Genomic DNA, 21,079 nt, shown 5'->3' on the forward strand with positions numbered 1-21,079 from the left:
ATTTAGGCAACATCATCTGGAGCTAAAAAAAAAAATCACATTTATAAGGTATATACACTGACATGCCTAAACCTGCAGACACAAACAGAGGTCTTAGAGCTTTAAGATTTCAGCTCTAAGATAGTTATAATAGTGCAGAACTCACTAGTTTATGAAAGAACAGTCGGGTACAAATTTTGTTTTAGGCAGAATAGAATAAATTAAGGTCACCTGTTCACATGGCTTCTACTTTCCACTAATATTTGTAGAGAATTTAAAGATCTTTTTTCCCGATGAGAATTACACAGAGCAGACCAGGTAGAATTCTTCCATCTCAGAAGACACAGAGAAAGAACGCAACTTCCACCAAGAAGGACTTTTGTTCTCAAAGCCTTCTGAGATGAACGGGGTGGGTAGGGTTTGGGGGTTTGTAAATATGGCGGGAAGAGCTTTAGATGGTTTTAGAGCCACGTTTCTGTTCTTGTGGAGACTCATTTTGTAAGACAAGTGAGTTGTTTTTATTTATTTACTGTTAAAAGTTTGTTTTTGGTAATCTCTACACCCATTGTGGAGCTTTAGCCATGACCCTGAGATCAAGAGTCACTCATTCTGACTGAGCCAGCTGGGCACCCCCAGTATAGTTGTTTTTACCCCTCAAAGAACTGGGTTGCAACCTGAATGATGCCAAGAGGCTGACCCAGCCATCCAAGTACATCATCTTCAGTTTGCTTCTTTTCTATCAGGGAGACGATCTTCAACTAAGATGGAAATCAGAACATTCCTACATTCTAGATTTCGAGCTGTGTGTCTTTGGAATGTTTTAGTAAATCCTTCCACAAAGACTTCAGAATCTTGTTCCTTTGGGACATAGGAATTTTTTTTAGGCCTTCTCCCCAAAACTAAAATGAAACTGTCAGGCTCTGAATATCAGCTTCCAGTTTGGCCAAATTCTGGCCGTTGAGCTAATTAAAAAAAAAAAAAAAAACTTTCATCTAGCTTGTTGGGTTTCAACTGAGACTAATGGTAAATATTCTTGTCAGTACTGAGCAACCCCATGGACACGAGGTGTCCCCAAAGAAGGTGCAAAAGATACTATCATTATCCAGAGCCACTCAAGATATTCAAAAGAAAGAGCCAAGTCCCTGAGAGCCGGCGACAGTTGTCTGAGAGTGCAACCCACATTTCTATCTGGCCATATTCTGGGGTTCCCAGCCTGGCAGCTGACAAGCCAAGTTCTGTGGACACAAAATGAGATCAACAATAAAGCAATATAACTGCACAGGAGAGAAAGGACCGACACCCAGGGGTAACCGGAAACAAGTTCTAATTCAAAGCTCTAATTCGTAACAAAGGCTTTTTGCCTGCCATTCTGAATGTGGAAAGGAGGGGACAAAGTCACACCGTTGCTTCCTCTGTTGACCAAGCACCACAGAGATATGGAAGAGCTGACCCTGGTAAGAATTCTCACGGTTTGAGGGCTCCTGCCAGTTTTACCAGGAGCCCATCTGCAGGTTCCAGAATGGGAGGGGTGTCCCAGCAGGTCTCTTCCTGGTCCCCACAAACCGTAGAGGAGGAAAAACAAAAAAAATTTTCCCTCTTACTTTTAATAGGGAGCTGATGGCTAGGACCCATTTTTCTCTAGGCTTCTCATAAATGGATAAGCTTATTAGGTTCAAAGTTGTCTATCATAGGGATGCCTGGGTGGCTCAGTTGGTTAAGTGTCTGCCTTCAGCTCATGATCTCAGGGTCCTCAGATTGAGCCCCACATCGGCTGGGCTCTCTGCTCAGCGGAGAGCCTGCTTCTCCCTCTGCCTTCCGCTCTGCCAGCTTGTGCACATGCTCTCTGTCAGATAAATCTTAAAAAAAGAAGTCCACCGTAGCCACTGTACTCGAAATTATGCTTGCTAAGTTAAACCTGCTTGTTCAGCCTTATAATAAAATTTGAAATCCGAGGCCTCACACTGGACCCAGTCCAGCTAGCTTGGATCTAGTCTGACCCCAGACCCAGTCTGGTTTCTACCTTGGGCCCAATCCAGTTTTCAGGTTGGACCCAGTTAAACCTGGATCCATTCCGGTTTTTCAGTCAGGCTCAGTCAGGGAGTGCGCAAATCAAGTATCAAGGCTCATAATACAAAAGCTGCAAGCCTGGCTCCAAGAAGGACTGACCCACCGCCTCCAGCGGCCAGAGCCGCACAGCAAAGCTCTAGGGTCTTGGTGGGCGCCTGTGCCTCGTGGCTCACTGGTCCTGCGCACAGCCGGGTGTCTCCGTCAGAGCATGTTACAAATTTTAAGTTTGAGCAAAGACGGATTCGAAACAGGCAATATCCCATCTTGCAGTTAGAAAGGAGTTAAAGGAGCGGTACAAAATGAAAGGATTGTAGGCAGAAGGGAGCAGGGACAGAGAAGTTAGAACTGGCGAAAAGCAGGTTGGTTACTGCAGAGTTGCTTTCCTCAAGGGGATGGTCTGGGTCGCTTACCTCCCCAGTGCCAGTTAGGCAGTTTCTGACTGGATCGGTTTCAAATCCACTTCTGGGAGAGCTGAAACTAATATGAGTCTTGGTTTGGTGACGGGGATTAGCGTTAAGTGACTCCATTTGGGGCCTATTGTCTTGTTTTTAACAACAGGAGGCTGAGGCTCGAAGCATGGCATGGCACGCAGCTGGCTGTTGCCTCTCCTGTCACCACGCCTCCCCGAGACTGAGAGGGACTGAAGTGGCCTCTGTGGGCACCCTGGGCCAGTTCGGCCAGGCTCAAAATAGATTCTCTGGAGAGCCCAGCCCCAACAAAAGGCAAGAAACCGCTGAAAATCCCAGCTGCACTTAGAGAAAGCAAGAGCCACCTCTTCGGGAAGATGTCTGTAGTCTTCGGATCAAGGTCGCACCCAAAATTCTCGGGTTTCTCACCTAGGGATCAAAGAATCTCTCATTCACTGCTAGTAAGATGGTCTTAACGACCTCTGCTGTCCGTGTTCCCAAGCAGGGAGCAGCAGTATGGAAGGAAGGGAAAGTCCTCTGGAAGGAGACATGAACTCAGCCCTGGCAGCTGGGGTGTCCGGGCCCCTGCAGCTCGGGCGCAGTGGAGGGCGGCACCTCCGGGCAGGCAGAGTCCCCAGAGGGCTGGTGGCGCCGTACTACTCTCTGGCCTTGTCTTTGACTTAGGCTGACCTTACCGTGGGGTTGCCATGTACAGACTTCTGGTTACACTTTCACTTCAGATCAACAGTGACAAATATTTGAGTAAGGGTGCCCTGGCTCTCCTCCCCTGAATTTTTAGTTTCTGTCTGGCCACCCCACCTTAGCACCATGGCTGATCCTTCCTCTGCAGAAGGTTCCAGTGATGCTAAGTGCTGCACAGTCCAGAGCTCCTACTACTTGAGGGAAAGAGAAGAGACCACAGGGTAATTGAACGCAGGAGAAAAGGCACGAAAGCTGTCAAGTAGGAGGAGCTGGGGAGGAAAGGCCGGACTGAGGATTGACCAGGTTTGGCACTTTGCCTCTGATGTGGAGACCATGGGGACACTCGCCGAGTGGGCGCACAGGCCAGTATGGACCCCAGCGGGCGGCACGGCCTTTGTGTACAGAAGGAGGCAGCTCTTGGATGTGAAATGATGGTCGAGCCAAACTGGAACATTCTGGACAGCTTGAGGACGCAGGCCACCCCCACTCCAAATCCCATGAGCCTGTGCCTGGCTGACCCTCGCTCTTCCCGTCTGCCGTGGGAGGGCTGGTGCTGCCACCACATGCCTTAAAGCAATGGCTGGCAACTGAGAAAACAAAATACAGACATTAAATACTTCATCTTTTTTATTACTGTGCCATTACAGTTAAAATATCAAAATTGCGGTGAGAGTATTAATCTGGAAAAGGTAAGATCCCACACGAACAGCTTCTAGGATCTTAGTATTTAAAAACGTCACCTGGATTGGCATTAGAAGTTCCGGATCAGAATCTGCCCTTTAACAATATTCCAGGTGACTGAGATGTCCATGAACGTTCGAGGGGCAGCATTCTGAACGAGCCACATTTTGCTAGCAACATTTAAGAGCCAAAACAACTACAAAAGCCCCGAGAAAAAACTCAGAATAAATGGCCATCCAGAGCAAGTCAGGTAGCAGGCAGCACATAACCCACCACACAGCACTATTCTTCCTCTGTGGGAGCCACAGAGAACTTTCTCGGGGACTGGGGGGACCCGCCACGAGGGTGCACCCACGCTGTAGCAGACCGGAAGTTAGATGGCAGTGGGGTGGCCTCTGGGGAGCTGAGGCTCTGTCCGCGTCCCCACTCGCCCCTCGTCTGTGACTGCCTAGGCGATGTTCCCCAGGCAAATTCATCTCCTCCAGTATTTCTGTTCCCAAACTTCCATACTGAGTGCTGGGCTGCCAGTGAGCTCTAGGCTAGGACAGCTCACGGGGACAGGACCAGGCGGCAGGACACCCACTGCTCACAGCTTCCTCCCGGCACATCTAGAAACGACCCCCCGTGCTGCCTCGGCTCCAGTTAGTAACAACTGTGGGTATCATTAACACTAAAGACAGCCGGGCAGAGTGAGAGTTCTAGGATGAACTCTCTGACTAGAAACCCCAAGTACCAAATCTTGCCAAATTTCTTTTGGCAAACCTTGACTTAAATCAGACTTGGTGGAAGTTAACCTACAACAGGGGCGCCTGGGTGGCTCAGTGGGTTAAGCCTCTGCCTTCAGCTCAGGTCATGGTCTTGGGGTCCTGGGATCAAGCCCCGCATCAGGCTCTCTGCTCAGTGGGGAGCCTGCTTCCCTCCCCCTCTCTGCCTGCCTCTGTGCCTACTTGTGATATCTCTGTGTCAAATAAATAACTAAAACCTTAAAAAAAATCCAGAAGTTAACTCTAAGAGCAGCGTCAGATGCTGCATGGAGTACAATCTGATCACAGCATGTGACACTTGCTGTCCAGTTTCCTAGGAAAAGAACCTGCCCTGCTCTTCGTAACCATCTCCACCTAGCATGAGAGTTTGGAAAGGCTGAATACAGAAGAGTCTTGCTTACTCACACTTATTTCCAGACTCAACTTTCTTCCCTCTGGTTTGAGTCACAGGATTATTCATTGTGGAGAGACCGTTTGCTTGGTTTCGGGTTGCTGGGAGCTTCCCTCTTTTCCACCCATCACTCATCCCTTCTGTCTCCTGGAGTCTTGCACAGAACATGACCGTACAAGGAAATCATCGCATGTGTCCCGGAGCCTGAGCTTTTTCCTATAGATGGTCCGTTTCAAACCCTGCCGCCTCCGCTCGCAGTCCCACCTCCTGGAGATGCATCTGTGAAGAAGCACTGCTCCCCGCTGCTCCCCAAGTACGCCACGCCTGGTGTGTCAGGCATCCACGCTCTTGACGCTGCAGCGGGCGGATGCTCCACACACCTCCTTCAGCGAATTCAGCTTCCAGCCTGCCAGGAAACAGACTCCCCCAATGCAAAGTGGGGCCCGGACTGACCAGGTGTGAGAAGAATCAGTAACACACTGCGCACCCACCTGCCGGCCCCGCAAACTAACAATCGGGGTGCCAACAGCCTGGATGGCTCTGAGGGCATCTGTGTGGTAGTCGGGAGATCAGCACTTGCCTATTCAGCTGGATAGTTCCAGAAAAACTAGTGGTCTGGCATCACAGAACTACCTCCAAGACTTAAGGGGAAAGGTTACAGCCGAAAGGTGGACCCCCCCAACCATTCCACTAAGCAAGTAGGAGGTCTGGTGGCCTGGGGGCTGGGTAAAGGGACACTGAAAACTCACAAAAGCTGGCAAAGAGATTTGTCTCAGACAAGGCGAGGGGCAGCCGAGATCCTTTAGAACAGCGCAACTCCAAGCCAGGCAGGCTGCTGGGGCAGAGGTGAGGGCAGAAGGCCGAATGCCCGGCCGTGACCACTTGGGGAAGGAGCTCTAGCTTTGGAAAAAGACACATTTCCTCTTTACCTTTGTCGACCTCACTCAGCAGTCCCCAAATCACAGAATATCTTCTAAGATTAGCTACCCCATATTAAATACCTGAATTACCATTTTACTCATTTTCCGATTATGAAATCAGCTTGAGTCCTAACTGGTTTGCTGTTTTTGGCTCCTGGAGTTGGTCTAAGAACTGCTGAATCGTCAGTTTCCCTCCCTTTTCTCCCTTTGACGATCCTGTCACATGCAGGGACCCGCCGGCCCCTGCCAGCCTGGGGGCCCCGGAAGCCCGACCAGCCCCAGCCTGGCCAGCCCTCTGCGCGGACTACCCAGCCTAGAATCCAAGCGGCGCCACTCCCAGCCTGCCCCTGCCTGTGACATCCACCAGCAACAGCGCAATCTGGGTCTACTTTCCCCGGGGCGGAGCCGGGGACAGTGCCACGGGGAGCCCCGGAGGGCCCCTCGGTTGCAGCGGCGGAGCCTTTTTAAGCAGACCCTACATTCAAGTTATCTTTAAGTTGAGGGCTGTGGCCCCCACTCCCAAGGACATGCAGCCCCAAGGACATGCAGCGTGTAGTGTACACATCCTGTAGCTGATGCCCCGGGAACCCCGGGGGGCGGCAGGAGCCATCAGAACGTGGTTGGCGGAGCGCCTGCGCCTCCGCAGGGAGGGCCCTTGCCGCCCCCCCCCTCCCCCCCCCGGGCAGACGCAGACTGCTGGGTCCTTGTGGCTTCCTCTGGGCCAGGGGGCTTCCCTTCGCAGGGTTGTCGGGAGACAGGAAGGGACCAAGCCCTTCCCGGCAACAGTCCCTACAGAAAGCTGCCTCGGTCTCCCCAGTCTGCACCCCGAGCCTCGGGGGAGGGGGCCGGTCCTGCTCCTGCAGCTCTGCCAGCCGAGTCATGAGTCACGGAAACCAGAGCTCACAGGGGTGCCGCGGGTGACGAGCGCGGAGCAGGTGCCTCAGGGCACAGCTGGACCACGGGCTCCCATACCACAGCAGCCAGCCGCCCCAGACCCACTCTAGTGGGCACACACCCTGCATGTCCACAACAAAACCTGGCCCTGGGTGGCATGTGCAGATGGCAAAGAAATTACTGAACTAGTTAAAAGACAAATATTTTAATCTAGTTTTCCCACTTCATACTAAATCATTAATACAGGTCACAAACTGCATTTTTGCAGACATCTAGAAAACAATCAGAAGGGTATATATCTCTCTCTATAGATCTTATTAATAAATTTTATTCGGACAAGAGAACTTGTGCCACAACAGTTTAAACAGCATGATTAAAGACCGCAGCACTCCCGAGAGTGGTCACAGGTATGTACAGTGTGGGAAGGAAAGCTGCACCTCAGAGCCGATCATGATCAAGTTAAAAACACCTCACATACAGCACACGTGCCAATAAACTCCTTCAGGTCATGACCAGCATGAAGAAAATCAGGACATAGATACTCAGCCAACGTTCTGTAAATGTGCACAGCAATATGCTGCATTTAGGAATTAAAATCAGATTCTACTGTAGTGTTAGCATCAAGCCCTTAGGAGAACCCCCCTCCCCATCTCCTTTTGCATTTACACACGCCAAAAACTATTCACACTTAGGGCGGGGCTGGGCAGCTGGCCACAGAACCAACAGGTCCTTGCCTGTGTGGGGACAGTGCGGGCTAATACTGAAGGTCTCTTTACATCCTGGCTCACAGCCGCCTTCTGGCTGCCACTCCATCTATCTGTCGTTAAAGAAAACCAGGAGAAAGCAATGCAGGTCTCTGGGAATCTCCTCCCTTCCATAAGGAAAATGCTCTGCCAATTCAAGTTTCATTCAGGAAGACGGAAGGATTTAAGGCTTCGGTGACAATTATAATCCTCTGAGAAATTATTTTCCCTTATAGTCAAGATAAGATAATAATGTTTACTGTACTTTCTCTTGACTCTTAAAATCCCTGGTATCAGTGTAGGCAACTTGCACCTGCAATGGAGTCTGCGAGAGAGGAAGGTCTCTCCTCCTCCCGAAGGCTGTCCCAGATGACTCTCGTGGAGCACTTGTCAGCCCCTGGCTCCCGAGGAAGCAGAAGGAGAACGAGGTTCCAGCTCTCTAGTAGGTCGAGGAGGCTGTGCTCATGGCATCGTCCGAGACTTTGGTGCTGGCGGGGTGGATGCTTGCAAAATACTTGACGTCACTGTCCCGATCCATCTGAAGAGCCATGATGGTCTGTTCCACGGCTTCCTGATGACAGCTGGCAGAGGTTAAGAAATATTCTGGAGACACAAAGTGCAGATTACATATAAAATTAGTTTAACAATTCATAGTTTTAGCAGGTACAAGTATACTAAGTTCTTAGTCACAAAGTGTAAACACAAGCTATGCTGAATTATAAACCGTAATCCAGATTGATTTGTGTGATACAAAAACATTCCCAAATATAAGAGAATTTGAAGATTTATCTTGATTATTTCTAGAACAGACCAAACAGCAGCAAAGCTGACACAATAAAACTTTTACTTGGGATAGCTATTAACTTACTCAGTAAAAATTCCCCAAATACCAATCAGACAAACGACTGAAAATCAGTCTTCTCTAGCCATTTCCTTATAATTGCTATTAAAACGATAAATGAATTCTAAGGGAGAAAAAAGCAGTATTCATTTACCCATATTCTTAGACATCTGCTGCAAACCTTTCTGTGCTGCATTCACGAGTTCATGCACTAAACGGTATTTGTTAGGCATTTTGGGGGGAGGACAATAAATGAAACGAGCTAAATCTTGAGGAGATTAGGATGTGCAGCAAAGCAAATCCTCAGGGGCGCCTGTCTTCTGCCTAGGGAATGAAGAGGAGGAGGAAACCCAAACATGCCTCCCGGCCTCGAACAGCAGTAACACCTGTCACGTGGGGCCGACCGAAGGCAAGAGTTTTTCCTCCTGTCTTAGAGCAACTATCCAATCTCTCAAACTAAGTCTGCAATCATAAAAGGAATGCTCTGGGGTGGGAAGGTGAACAAGTCCCTGTCCTCCAACCTGTGTCCTCTCTCAGGGGAGAGGACAAATCTATCAGATTATGTCCATGGACATACAATACTTCTCCCTCCGTGGAGTCCCCACGCCTCCTCTCCACCACACTCGGTTTTCCTAACGAGCCACCCACCTTTCTCCAGCAGAGTCTGTCTTAGTGTCTTGGCGAGCAGCACTCGAACGTTAGGAACCCTGTCATTCGCCAAGGTCAGCAGATGCGGCATCAGATGCACGGCGAACTGCTCCATGGGAAGGCAGTCGTCCTCAATGACGGTCTGGGGAAGACAAACAGCGGCTTCACCTCGGCCCGTTAGCCCACCTAACTAGAATACTGGCGAACGTTAGTGCTGAGAGACGACTGAAGTGCTCCAGATTTTACTTCTTTTTAAACCAATATTCCAGGCCCCTGGGAACTCAAAGCTAAGAGGACATAATTTTAAGTCTCCACAGATAGTTTTTTAACGGTTCCACTGAGCCCTGGAATGTACGCAGACACGCGCATTTACCCGCCCGTGCCGTGGGCCGCGGGCACCCCCTAGTGGACGGCTGTATGATGGCAGACGCCGACTCTAGGGAGACACTAGGGAACGGGTGAGCCTCCTAAGAGATGCAAAACTCTGGTCCTTAAAGGTGAGAAAGAGGGTATCGAGAGGCATGAAGATAGATACTTTCTATCTGAAAGTAGTTTCAGATAGAAAAATGGGTCACAAATGGGTAAGTCTTCATGTACCTGGCAGACAAAGACAAAGGCTTGCCGACCAGACCACTTGGGACATCTACCAAAGTTCTCCACAAGCTCATTGATGAGGTCCACTCCGAACGTGGGGGGCGTGGCCATGTGCAGCTTCTTCACCATCTCGCTGACCTAGGAGACGCAGCACAGAGATGTGAGGAATAGCTTCTGTTCTAGGAGCTTACTAAACAGTGTGCTTCTCAAAAACTGTAAAAATTGTAACACATACCAACTTGTAGGAAATCCAACGAACAGAAGAAACTTTATCTGCACATAGATTCAGAGCAATGGGACGTAAATAGTCATAAACATCTCTGGGACTATATAACTCTAGAAGTAAAATCAGCTGTCTATAAAAATGAATTATAAAAATAAAATATAATTAAAATTTTAAAATAAATGAAAATAGGTTAATCATCTGAGTAATTTGTAATTCTGGATACTGTTTGTAAAATGAACACATGCAAAGACAAGAAATTAACAGGTCTCTCATGCGTAGCTGTCTCTAGTCTGTATGTATCTAGAAACGCATTTAAACACTATGCAAGTTCAAGAAGTCTCTCTTCCACTCAAATGTAAGGAAAACAAATGTTGCAGAACTCTGTCTACGGGAACTGAGACAGAGCAATGCATTCCCTATTCAACTGGGACACAAACACATTTTTTCCGCAGTAACTGTTCAGAATGCTAAGAAACTTCCACCTACAAATCAGTTTCCAGACAAGACATTCCAGCAGTATCACGTAACCTGATGTCTATCTGTCAAGGCTCTGAGCAGCTTCTACAGGAACGATACGTTTACTAGGGATAACAGAAGTGAAGAGGTTGTCTGGAGACTGTTCCTCTTACAACCGGGGAGACCTGAAGACTGACGGTGTCCACCAGGTTACTCTGAGTAGACACAACAATGCCCTTGAAAAAATACCTCCGATAGAATGAGAATGAGATTTTTGCTTTTCAGATTTTACGTTTAAGACTATTTATATGTGTAATCAGCAGGAAGTAAATTATAAGCATGAATATACGTAATACAGCAATGACCAATGTGTCTGTATATGTACACACACACACACACACACACACACACACACACACACACACATACTCAGAGATGAGAAGCACACTTATCGACTCCACTTTCTGACACTGCAAACTTTCTTGTTGGCCTCCCCGGGGAGTAAATCTGGGGTCAGGAAAGCAAACTGGGGAGGGGCTGCTCAGCAGGCAGGAAATGAGGGACATATGCTGGGGGACGGGCGTAAAGCCCCATGCACTCTGGGGCCCTTGTCTTTACCGAGCCTGAGCCTTACAGCAGCAAAGCCCATCCACCCATGGGCGCAGGCGAACACGCTGTGGCTGGTGGCAGAGAAGAACCCTCTCCCACAGAGGGGGGCAGCCAACCTTCTTAAGCGAAGACCCTACACTGATAACTACAGAAGTCTCCTCCTGCTGGGGCGGGGGGCAGGAACCTCTGCCCACCACAGACCGCAGATTCAAAGCAGAGACTGGATGCTACAGGGAGAGGGTAAGTCTCTGAGAAAGCCCAGGAACCCAGGGCTTCCCAGAGACTGAGGCTGAACCGAAATAACAGAGATTCTCCCCTTTCCCAGCATGAGCCTACCATGTCCTACCAACAGTCTCCAGCTAGGGGAGGAGAAGAGACCCCCCGGTTCCCAAGGGTAAGCGCCAGCTGCAAGCTGAGGGTGGGACACTAACACATCAGAAGGTCCCCTGGCCCCCCAGCTCCCACCCTCAGCAAAGGCCACTGGCAGACCATGGTGAAAAGCAGCAAATCTTACCAGGCACTGAGGGCAGTCACAGCAACAACAAAGCCCAAACCCAGCTTGCTCCTGATTAGACGGACCCAACCCTCCACACTCACGGCAGAAGAGAGGTGCCTACATTCAGTCAGAAACCCAGCAAGCCAGGACTCAGTGAACGAAGAAAACAACAACAAAAAAACCACCAAGACTATCAATCAGTCCCAATCTAAACCTAGCAAAGACATCTTTTAAAAATGCCAAGTGAGGTCTGGAATCCAGAATACATAGAAAAACACAACTCAACCCAATTTAAGACAAACGCCCACTTAAAAAATGGGCAACGGACTTGCACAGGCATTTCTCTGGATTATATACAAATGGTCAACAAGCATATGAAAAGGTGTTAACCACCACCAGTCATTAAGGAAATGCAAATCAGGATCACCACAAAACACTGCTTCACAACCACTAGAATGATGGCTATAATTTGGTAAAAAGAGGAAAACACCAAGTGTTGGGGAGGATGTGGTGAAACTGGGATCCTTGTGCATTGCTTATGGGAATGCAAAATGGGACAACTGTTGTGGAAAATATTTTGGTGCTTCCTCAACAAATTAAACAGAATTATCCAATAACCTAGCAAATCCACCATAAAATAACTGAAGATAGGTGTTCAAAGAAAAATCTGTACACGAATGTTCACAGCAGCAACAGTCACAGCAATAAAAAATGTAGAAACAACCAAACATGCATTGATGGATGAATGAATCTTGAAAAGTGGTATATGACAGAGTATTATTCAGTTACAAAAATAAAGTCCTGACACATGCTACAGCATGAATGAATCTTGAAAACATTATGCTAAGTGAAGAAGTCAGACACAAAAGGCCACATGTCATAAAATTCCACTTTTATGTTCAGAATAGGCAAATACAGAGGGTAGGTTAACTGTTGCTAGAAGGTGAGGGCACAGAAGGATGAGGAATGACTGTGGAAGGGCATGGTATTCCTTTTGGGAGGTTGGAATGTTCTAGAACTAGACAATGGTAATGGTTGCACAACACTATGAGTGTACTAAATTTCCACCAATGGCAAATTTGGTTATGTGTATTTTACCAGAGTAAGAAAAAAAAGGCGAAATAGGTTAAAAAAAAAAAAAACCACCAAAACAAAAAACCCTGAGTAAATTCACTGCTAGCAAGACCTGCACTTCAAGAAATGTTTTATAGCACACCAGACAGAAACTTGTATCTACACAAAGTGATGAACAAATCCCAAAAAGGTGAGGATGAACTAAGTAAATACCCCTCCAAAACATAGTCCAGTAAATTGTGAGAACTTACTCAGCCAGTTCAGCTCGAAAGCGCCAATTTCTACTATTATCTGTCACCAAAAACTCCTGAAGCTGATAAAGATATTCTCTTCTTTTGTCAATATGAAGAAGCTGAAGTGACAAAATAAAAATATTTGCTAAGATATAGGCATTATTACTTTTACTACACTTCTTGACAACAACTATAATATAGTTAATTCTTTAGAGAACATATGTAGTAGGTACATCTAATTGTTTTAAAAACTGACATTAAGGTCATTTTCTCTGATAATCCCATTTACCTTCAAGAGTCTTATCCTTTTTGGAAATATTTGTTCCCTGAGCCATGCATGATCTCCTCTGAACCCTATAGTGCCTTGGTCACAGACATATGGTAGGACTGACCCGCTGTATTCCTAGGGCGCCCTTGTTACTGTGAACTCTGAGGACAGTCATGTGCTCTTACTCACATGAGTGAGGCCAGTGCCCAGCACTGTGATAGCACATGGCAGGTGCTCAATAAATATTCGCTGAGTGAAAGAAAATTTATCCCAATAATTGCTCTACAGCCATTTTAAAGTAGGTTTCTGGTTGCCAAGGGGGAAAACCCTAAAATTTGATATATACAGAAGCAAACAAACTTAACTTTGTATTGAACAGTTAAGAATCACGAAGAAAAAAAGCACCCTGAGTGTACAGGTTCATGGGGTGTGTTCTGAGAACAAGGTGCTTTAGGAAATTGTGAACGTTTTTTTGGTTGACTTGATGTTGGACTTAACATCGGTGGAGTAATTCTGAAACTACCTGATGCATGCTGTGGACTGAACAACTGAGTATGTTCATGTTAAGAACAGAATTTTTACTGTGAAAGAAAGGAAAAACACGAAGTGGAAAAAGGAAAGGAAATGGTGTGGGACTGGAAACTGAGTTATCAATATGAACTCAGTAATTTAAAAAAACCAAAAAACCCAAACCAAAAAACCACTCCTGGCTCCTGTTCCCCGAGAAGGCGGAGATGAAATGACCCCGAGGGAGCAGCGTGCACATCGGCCTGGGTCACAGTTCTAACTCCCGCATTCCGCTGGAAAACCCAGGCTCCTTGGAGAAACAGCGGACTCAGGGCTGGGGCACAGAAGGGAAAAGGTAGGCCCAGAAGTAAGGATGTGCTTAACGTGAAGGGACAGATCAGAGGGGCACGGGAGGCAGCTTTCGGGGGCTCCTGTCAGCCAAACTCATGTTCAGAACCAAGGACAGAAATGGATTACACTGAATAGGAAAAATTCCAGAGTTCACACCTAACACTAAAAAAACACAAAACTTCCAAGGAGGGGGAGGAAGAGAAGGAAAAGAGGAATTTTACATGAGAATGCCAACTAATAAATGGAGAAGGAATTATAAAAATAGAAAATCGGTATTTTACAACCAGCACAGTAACGACTGATTGAGGCGAGACCCGTGTATAGATGCACGGATCAAAGCTCTGGGTGACAGACTTGGGGGAAAAAGTGTTTGGGGTTTGAAGGTCTCCCCCCCGACTCCAAGTGATGACTAATCAGGGAGGTGACAGGTGGTTTTACAATGGAGGGAGTGGGCCCACACCACCACAGCCATGTGTCCAGAGTCAGCGTCGCCTGTGAGGCAGTGATCGTGCCCTAACCCCTGGGACGAGCGGACAGGTCACGTGCCTGCCCGCCAAAGCCGCAGAACAGATTCTTGATGCATAACCCGTGCAGACTGAGGGCCATCTGCAACACAAGCAGCTCAGCCTCTTCAAAGATGCTGGTGACATTAAAGACACAAGTCAGGAAACTGTTCTGGAGTTAAGAGGGCTAAAGAGATGATATTTAAATTCAATATGCAATTCCTGATTGGATTCTGAATTGGGGGTGGTGGCGGGGAGCTCTAATGGCACATTAATGGAACAGGCTGAGAAATTTCAGTATGATCGTATAAAACAGAATAACAGTGTCAAACACAGTACCAATGTTTTTTGAAAGTAGGATTATATTACTTCTGTACCTCCAAACTTCAAACTACAAGAGCCAACTTCAAGGTTATAGTCTAAGGAACAATAGTATTCCAGGACTAACAAGTTGTAAGATCACAGGTGTTTACCTCCAAGACCAGAGATCCATACGGACTCCTAAAATACGGACTTCTAAAATATCACATAGCGCCTCCGAACTTAATGTTCAGGGAATTTTTGTACATATATTTAATTCAGTAATTTTGAAAAGTGCTTGTAATCATGATCTAACAGTATTTAAAAATGAAGTTCAGTGTAATGATTTTAAAATAAAAAATTAAAAGGACACCAGCTAAAGTGATCAGATCCTCTTTTTTTTTTCTTTTTTTTTTTTTTAAGTCACATCTCACTATCAGCTCATGACTCTGTCTTCTTACATAGGAAAACTTCATCTTGGTGGGTAGAGAAAACCAAAAATTCCACAGTGGAACTTCAGTCTGTTTTTATGCAGAAAAATTTAAACGTTACCTTCAGAAAATCATGCAAATGTTTAAGAACACCTATCCTGACTTCGTCGAGGTCTTTTAAAAATCCATTGAAGATTGGAACGAGATCTGCAGCTGTCAGCTGGTCTCCGAGAATAACTGCAAGCTCGTGGATGGAGAAGGCTAACGTTCTTCGAACCTTCCACTGCAGAAATAAAGATGACCGCATTCATAAGCGATGCACACGGTACTGAGTGCTTTACCTCTCAGCCGGTGTGTGAAGGCTAACTTAGATCTGGATGTTCCCAATCTCAAACAATTAAATCAGAACAGAAGTAATGGCTAAGAATAGAAGCTCAGCTTTAAATGTCTGCTGTCTCAAAAACTGGCAGAGAAATTTCAAAGCCCCGCATGGTACGTATTAATCTCCTTTCATTTACAAAGGGAAAAAAGTCTGAAATCACTAAGAGCACAGTCTTTGTACTTCTCTGAACACTGGACGCCTGAATTACAGGTGTCCCACAGCCATCAAAGGCTGGTGAGTATTGTCCTTGCTTGACTGTTCCCCTTCTGATTCTTGTACAGTCTATCTTATGGTTAAAAAAAAACAATAAAGAAATTTGTTTTTAGGGAATTGTCAATTAAAGGAAATTTAAGAATGGGAAAATGTAGGAAAGTTTACATTAAAAACATCTTTTTCTTCATGTTGCTGAAGCAATCCCAAACACTAGACCCCACTCTTGAAATAAAATTTCATACCCATATTCAACATATTGAGCAGATGAAGGCAGAGACATTCTGATGGAGGGGAGGGGAGAGGAAGGAATAGAGGCATGAAGACCTGCCCATCCGGGGCCTTCCTAGTCCCCAGGGGCCCTGAGGTGCACGCCCCACAGGAACGGTGAAAGGCCTGTGGAACGAAGACGGAAAACCGCCAATGTGGAGGGTACTGCACTCTGCAGAGTGGGCCTTTGCAGTCCCCTGCCCAGTCCCAATGGTGAAAAAGCGTGTGAACACAGGAAAAATTCACTTCACCCGGACCCTGGCTAACCTCATAGGTCAGAGAAGGAACTTAAACTATGTTCTCTCAAGATTACTTCCAACTGCTACCTTGCTGAGTCAACAGCACAAATTCCTTGAAAAATGCATTACTAACACATTTAAGGGAAAATTATTCATATCTCAGTATAAATTAGTCTAACCAGACTTTCTTAATAACCAAGAGATTAATTTCACCAAACAAATTTTCTGGAAGAGGAGCAAAATTTTGGTGTATGATATAGAAAGAAAGCAGACCTAATGGGAGGGGAAGTTAAGTCAACGAGATCTAGGAAAAGAGCCACAAAATCACACGGATATCCAGGCAAGATGATTTAGGGTCAATATTTCACATTTTCGTTTCTTTCGGAGGGGACGGTGTTGGTAATGTGTAGGTCTCGAGGAGAGCATGCTCATGTGTGCTTGCGTACACACACACACAAACACACACACACACACAGCTTCCCCGGCCTTTACTGCAATACTCACTGACCCAGGGCCCAGAGCTCAGCAGTGCTAAAACTACTACAGTTCTATCAAGGTTTTAAGAAAATAAAAGAAGAATGTATAACACTGTGTGTAGAAACAATCTACACAAAACTTCAGACAGTAACACATTTGTAAGTTAGGAACTTAGGCAGGTCAACTGCAATAATTTCCAAATGGTGGAACTTGGACCGCACAAAAAGCAAGTTCTCTGGTATTACTTTTAAGCTCTTCTGCACGTGACTTCCTGTAATACCAAGTATTTGCTGGAATATGAACAGAAGCCCTACTGGGCTCTGCGGGCACATCCATGCACACTCACCTGCATGTCTGACGCCAGTGTCTCGTAGGTCTCTCTTAGGCAGTGCCAGTTCTGCCTGCCCAGGGTCAAGGCCACGCCAGGAAGGCTGTACGCACAGTGCTTCGCGATCTCAGTGTCGACTGTCTGTGCACGAGACGGGTCCGTCATAGATAAATACTGATCTAACAGAGCCTGAGGCACAACATCCTGATGGAGAGAGACACACAGCCCGGACTTACTTTAGCAGGCCAGGTGTAAATTGAGTAAACTTATTTTTAAATAGATGAAGAATAACAGAGCATCTCAACGAGCAGAGAAAAACCCAGTCTCAAAGTTTCAGGGATCTACTGAGAAGAGGTAGGAAAAACATGCTAAGGAAAATATACATGTAAATAAAAGCAGCCACTCTAGAAGAAAAACAGGAAGAACTTAAAACAGAATACAGCACAGGGGATGATTAGAACTGATTACTGTATTGAAAAGCTGCATCAACAGTAAGACCAGCACCTCTCAACACTGGCAAGGCTGGTCAAGTCTGACGTCATCTCGTGAATGGGACAGAACAGGGGCACTATTACCAACCTGGATTTTATAAAACCACCACCCACCTTTCAATGGAAATTGAGCAATTACCTACAAAAACTTAAGAGTGAATAAATATCTAACTGTTCATATAAACGTGAGGAAAAGAAGATGTCCACGCAATCTTGTTAATGTACACATAACAGCTCTGGGAGAACATACAAAATAAAGAACACTGGTTGGGGGGCGCGGCGAGTGCGCGTGCACGTGTACACACACACACACAGGCAAGGTACAAACTAGCATATTCCAAATATTCCATAAGCATATTTTCCCCACATTTAAAATTTCTGAAACTGGCATGTAACTCGCCATTGATGGCGCTTTATATAGCTTCGGGACATTTTTCGTATTTTCATCTCTGAAATTGAGCTATATCTTGTAATGCCTGGCAAATTAAGCACCACGAAATACCTAGGTATGATGGCATGATTCTGTCTTTGACAGACAAAAAGGGGTCCGTATTCATGTTTCTGTATCCATAAAATGTTTATGAAGAAATAGGGGCGCCTAGGCGGCTCAGTTGGATAAGCGTGCGATTCTTGATTTCGGCTCAGGTTGTGATCTCAGGGTCATTAGATCGAGCCCCGTGGTGAGGCTCTGCTTTGGGTGAGGAATCTGCTTAAAAGTCTCTCCCCCTCTGTCCCTCCCCCTCAGAAAGGAAGGAAGGAAGGAAAGAAGGAAGGAAGGGAGGAAGGTGTGATCCGTGGTTACTCTGAAGAATGTGATCACATGGGGCGCCTGGGTGGCTCAGTGGGTTAAAGCCTCTGCCTTCGGCTCAGGTCATGATCCCAGGGTCCTGGGATCGAGCCCCGCATCAGGCTCTCTGCTCAGCAGGGAACCTGCTTCCTCCCTTTCTCTCTCTGCCTACTTGTGATCTGTCTGTCAAATAAATAAATAAAATCTAAAAAAAAAAAAAAATGTGATCACAGCTGTGAGAAGATGATTTCTGCTTATATTCTACTCTATTTGAGTTTTCTTACCGTATTATATACTAGTATTAATAAATTATTTATAATTTATTAATCATTAATTTAATTAATAATAAAAACACAATAAAAAACTCACTGTAAGGAGGACCAGATTTGGTGGGATATGGGTTTCGAAGAGGAATGAACAAGGCACTCACCACAGAGAGACATGCTGTCACTTACTTGCACTTTGGATCTCCTCTCCTCATCAGGGCTAAAACTACTGTTGGTGCTCAAGTCCGAATCATTATGAATATAGCAAAGCGTAGACTCCATATTCTGTTAGGAAAAAAATATTTACGTGAAGAACTGTCCCTTCTGTAAGTGTCCTTCACTTATACCATCTTACTAAGTTACTTACCTTTCATGACTACCTGAAGATATAAATACATACAAATTCTTCAAGCTTTTAAAAGCTTATAACCATACCTGAGACCTCGTAAGAACTGCCCCCCCAACTTGAGTCTAACTTGCATAATACTTTGCTAAATGTATGCAAATGAATTCCAGAATAAACTCATGAAAATATGTAAATTGAGAAGTAATTCTGAAATGGCTCCAATATCTAAAATTAGCTTACTTGTAAGATAGTATTATTATATTGTAGAGGGTGCTTCTGGTCAATGCTTTATAGGTCATGGGATGTCCTATGTAGTTGTTCTTCTACTGTTGGCTATTTCTAATTTCACAAATATACTTTTCACCAGCTCCAAAAAACTCCAAAACAAACAAAACACCTTCTAAAATGCAGATACCATAGCATTCAAATCTCCAGTGATGACAGGTGGCCAGAGCTTCATTCTGAAGCACAAGTATCCTTTAAGATTTCTAATTCTACCAGCTGTCACGAAAAAGAAGCAAAACAGAAACCCACTGCCACTCTAAGAGCCCTCTCCATTCCTGGTGTGTATGCCGGCGCTCTTTCCTGAGTCCATCGCTCAGGCTGCTCTGATCTGGGACCGACCAATCCTGGCAACCAGTGGTGTTATTCCTTCCCTGTGTTTCTCTCAACAAGGGTTAGAAATACCGATCCCACGTGAAGCTGGCTGGGGGCGGGGGTGCAGCAGGAGATCGGGGTAGGATCACACAGAACAGCTCCAAGTACACAGTGAAGATGATGCTCGTAACAGTACCCACCCTCACACTCCAGAGTCCAGATAATGCCACTGGCCCTCCGCAACATGGCCTCAAGTCCCGATCTTCCGCTCAGAATGCTGTGTTGCTTGCTGCAGTGAAATGGTCCCATCAGAAACAAAGCACCTCTCCAAAAAGAAAAGGGAAGAGTTAATGATTCTTGACAAAGGGCTTTGTTTCCAGTAAGACTATTTCACTGCAGTGAGCTACGTTAACACATTGAGGCTACTCCAATGGTCATGTAGACAGGATTGGGATTTACACTTCCAAGCACCAAACATGACACTAGTGTCACAAAGACAGGATGTGGTGACAGTTACCTCCCCTTTATGCCAAAGAGAGAGCTGAGAAAATCGGCAACAAACAGAATGCCCTCATTAGAAAGTGATCAGCTACAACTATTCCCCAACAAAAGACTCCGGATTGGAATGGAGCTCACTGGAGAAACGCGTGACTGAGTGCATTACCTCAACAGCATCGCGGATTAAAGGCACGGAGGCGTCGTGATTTATTTTACAGTTTGGCGGCTCGTTCACACCCAGCCCGTCCTGCGCATCGCTTCTCCTTTCTGCGTCGTTGGCCTCCTCCCGAGCGTCCAGGCTGGAAGCGCGCAGCGCGGCGGACAGCACGTCCACTTGCGCTGTGGGTGGAACAGGGAAAGGGCCGTGAGCGGCAGAAACGGCAGCGTGCGGGAAAGTGTCTTCTCCATTTGCACTACAGGTTATCAATGAAATGTATACTTTTTTGACCCTGCCATCAAAAAGCTGAAAAAAAAAACTACTGCGGTAAATCATTAGTCCTTCGAGAGAAAAAGGAGAAAACTAATATGCTTTCATGAGATTAAAAATGTTTATCCACTACTGTACATTATTCTGCGTTAGTATGAAAGAGAAATGCTATCTAGTTTTGGAGGTACCTCCAGTTTATTAAAAGGAGTCAAGTTCAGTGTAAGTTAACTATGTTTTGGTAGTGCAAGAATCGAACTGACAAGGCTTACTTACTAAGCTATTTAGCAGAAGAGCAGTCACACAACCCTGCCAACATAAAACAACGGTAATTACAAAGATTTTTGGTGCAGTTACATTTCAATATCTCATATCTTATTCCCGTTTATTTTATTTTCCTCTAATTCCTTTTGAAAATGAAATTAGTGGCTTAGACACCCCCCACGTGAGCACTGTCTTGCTTGCGGCAAACCAAAGCAACAAATTACCACAAGTGATTCTTAAATCTGGCAAATACCACTACCTACGTTTGGAGTTACACCTTCTTTATAAACGTGATCCAAACTAAAGGCATTCTTCCTTCTCCCAAACAATTGAGACATGTAGCCCCCCGCCCCCCCAAAATGCTTGTTTGAGTAACAATCCACTGGGATGCTCAAAATATAAAAACTCATCAATT

The 21,079-nt window shown here is 45.9% G+C and overlaps 1 protein-coding gene across 1 annotated transcript in view; it reads right to left on the minus strand.

Annotated features, from left to right (window-relative positions):
• Positions 1 to 6,993: 6,993 nt before the first annotated feature.
• Positions 6,994 to 21,079, minus strand: part of PPP4R1 (protein phosphatase 4 regulatory subunit 1) — a 41,766-nt gene continuing 27,680 nt past the window's right edge. The window contains exons 10-18 of the mRNA XM_080821260.1: positions 20,143 to 20,315; positions 18,725 to 18,820; positions 17,010 to 17,195; positions 15,207 to 15,368; positions 12,744 to 12,844; positions 9,867 to 9,987; positions 9,635 to 9,769; positions 9,038 to 9,179; positions 6,994 to 8,151 (exon numbers count right to left, since the gene is read on the minus strand). Of these exons, the coding sequence (XP_080677386.1) occupies positions 7,988 to 8,151; positions 9,038 to 9,179; positions 9,635 to 9,769; positions 9,867 to 9,987; positions 12,744 to 12,844; positions 15,207 to 15,368; positions 17,010 to 17,195; positions 18,725 to 18,820; positions 20,143 to 20,315 (1,280 nt within the window). The 3' untranslated portion in view covers positions 6,994 to 7,987. The remainder of the gene's footprint in view (positions 8,152 to 9,037; positions 9,180 to 9,634; positions 9,770 to 9,866; positions 9,988 to 12,743; positions 12,845 to 15,206; positions 15,369 to 17,009; positions 17,196 to 18,724; positions 18,821 to 20,142; positions 20,316 to 21,079) is intronic.

This window comes from Martes martes (assembly GCF_963455335.1).
Source record: "Martes martes genome assembly, chromosome: 13".
In the NCBI taxonomy this organism is placed as follows: Eukaryota; Metazoa; Chordata; class Mammalia; order Carnivora; family Mustelidae; genus Martes; species Martes martes.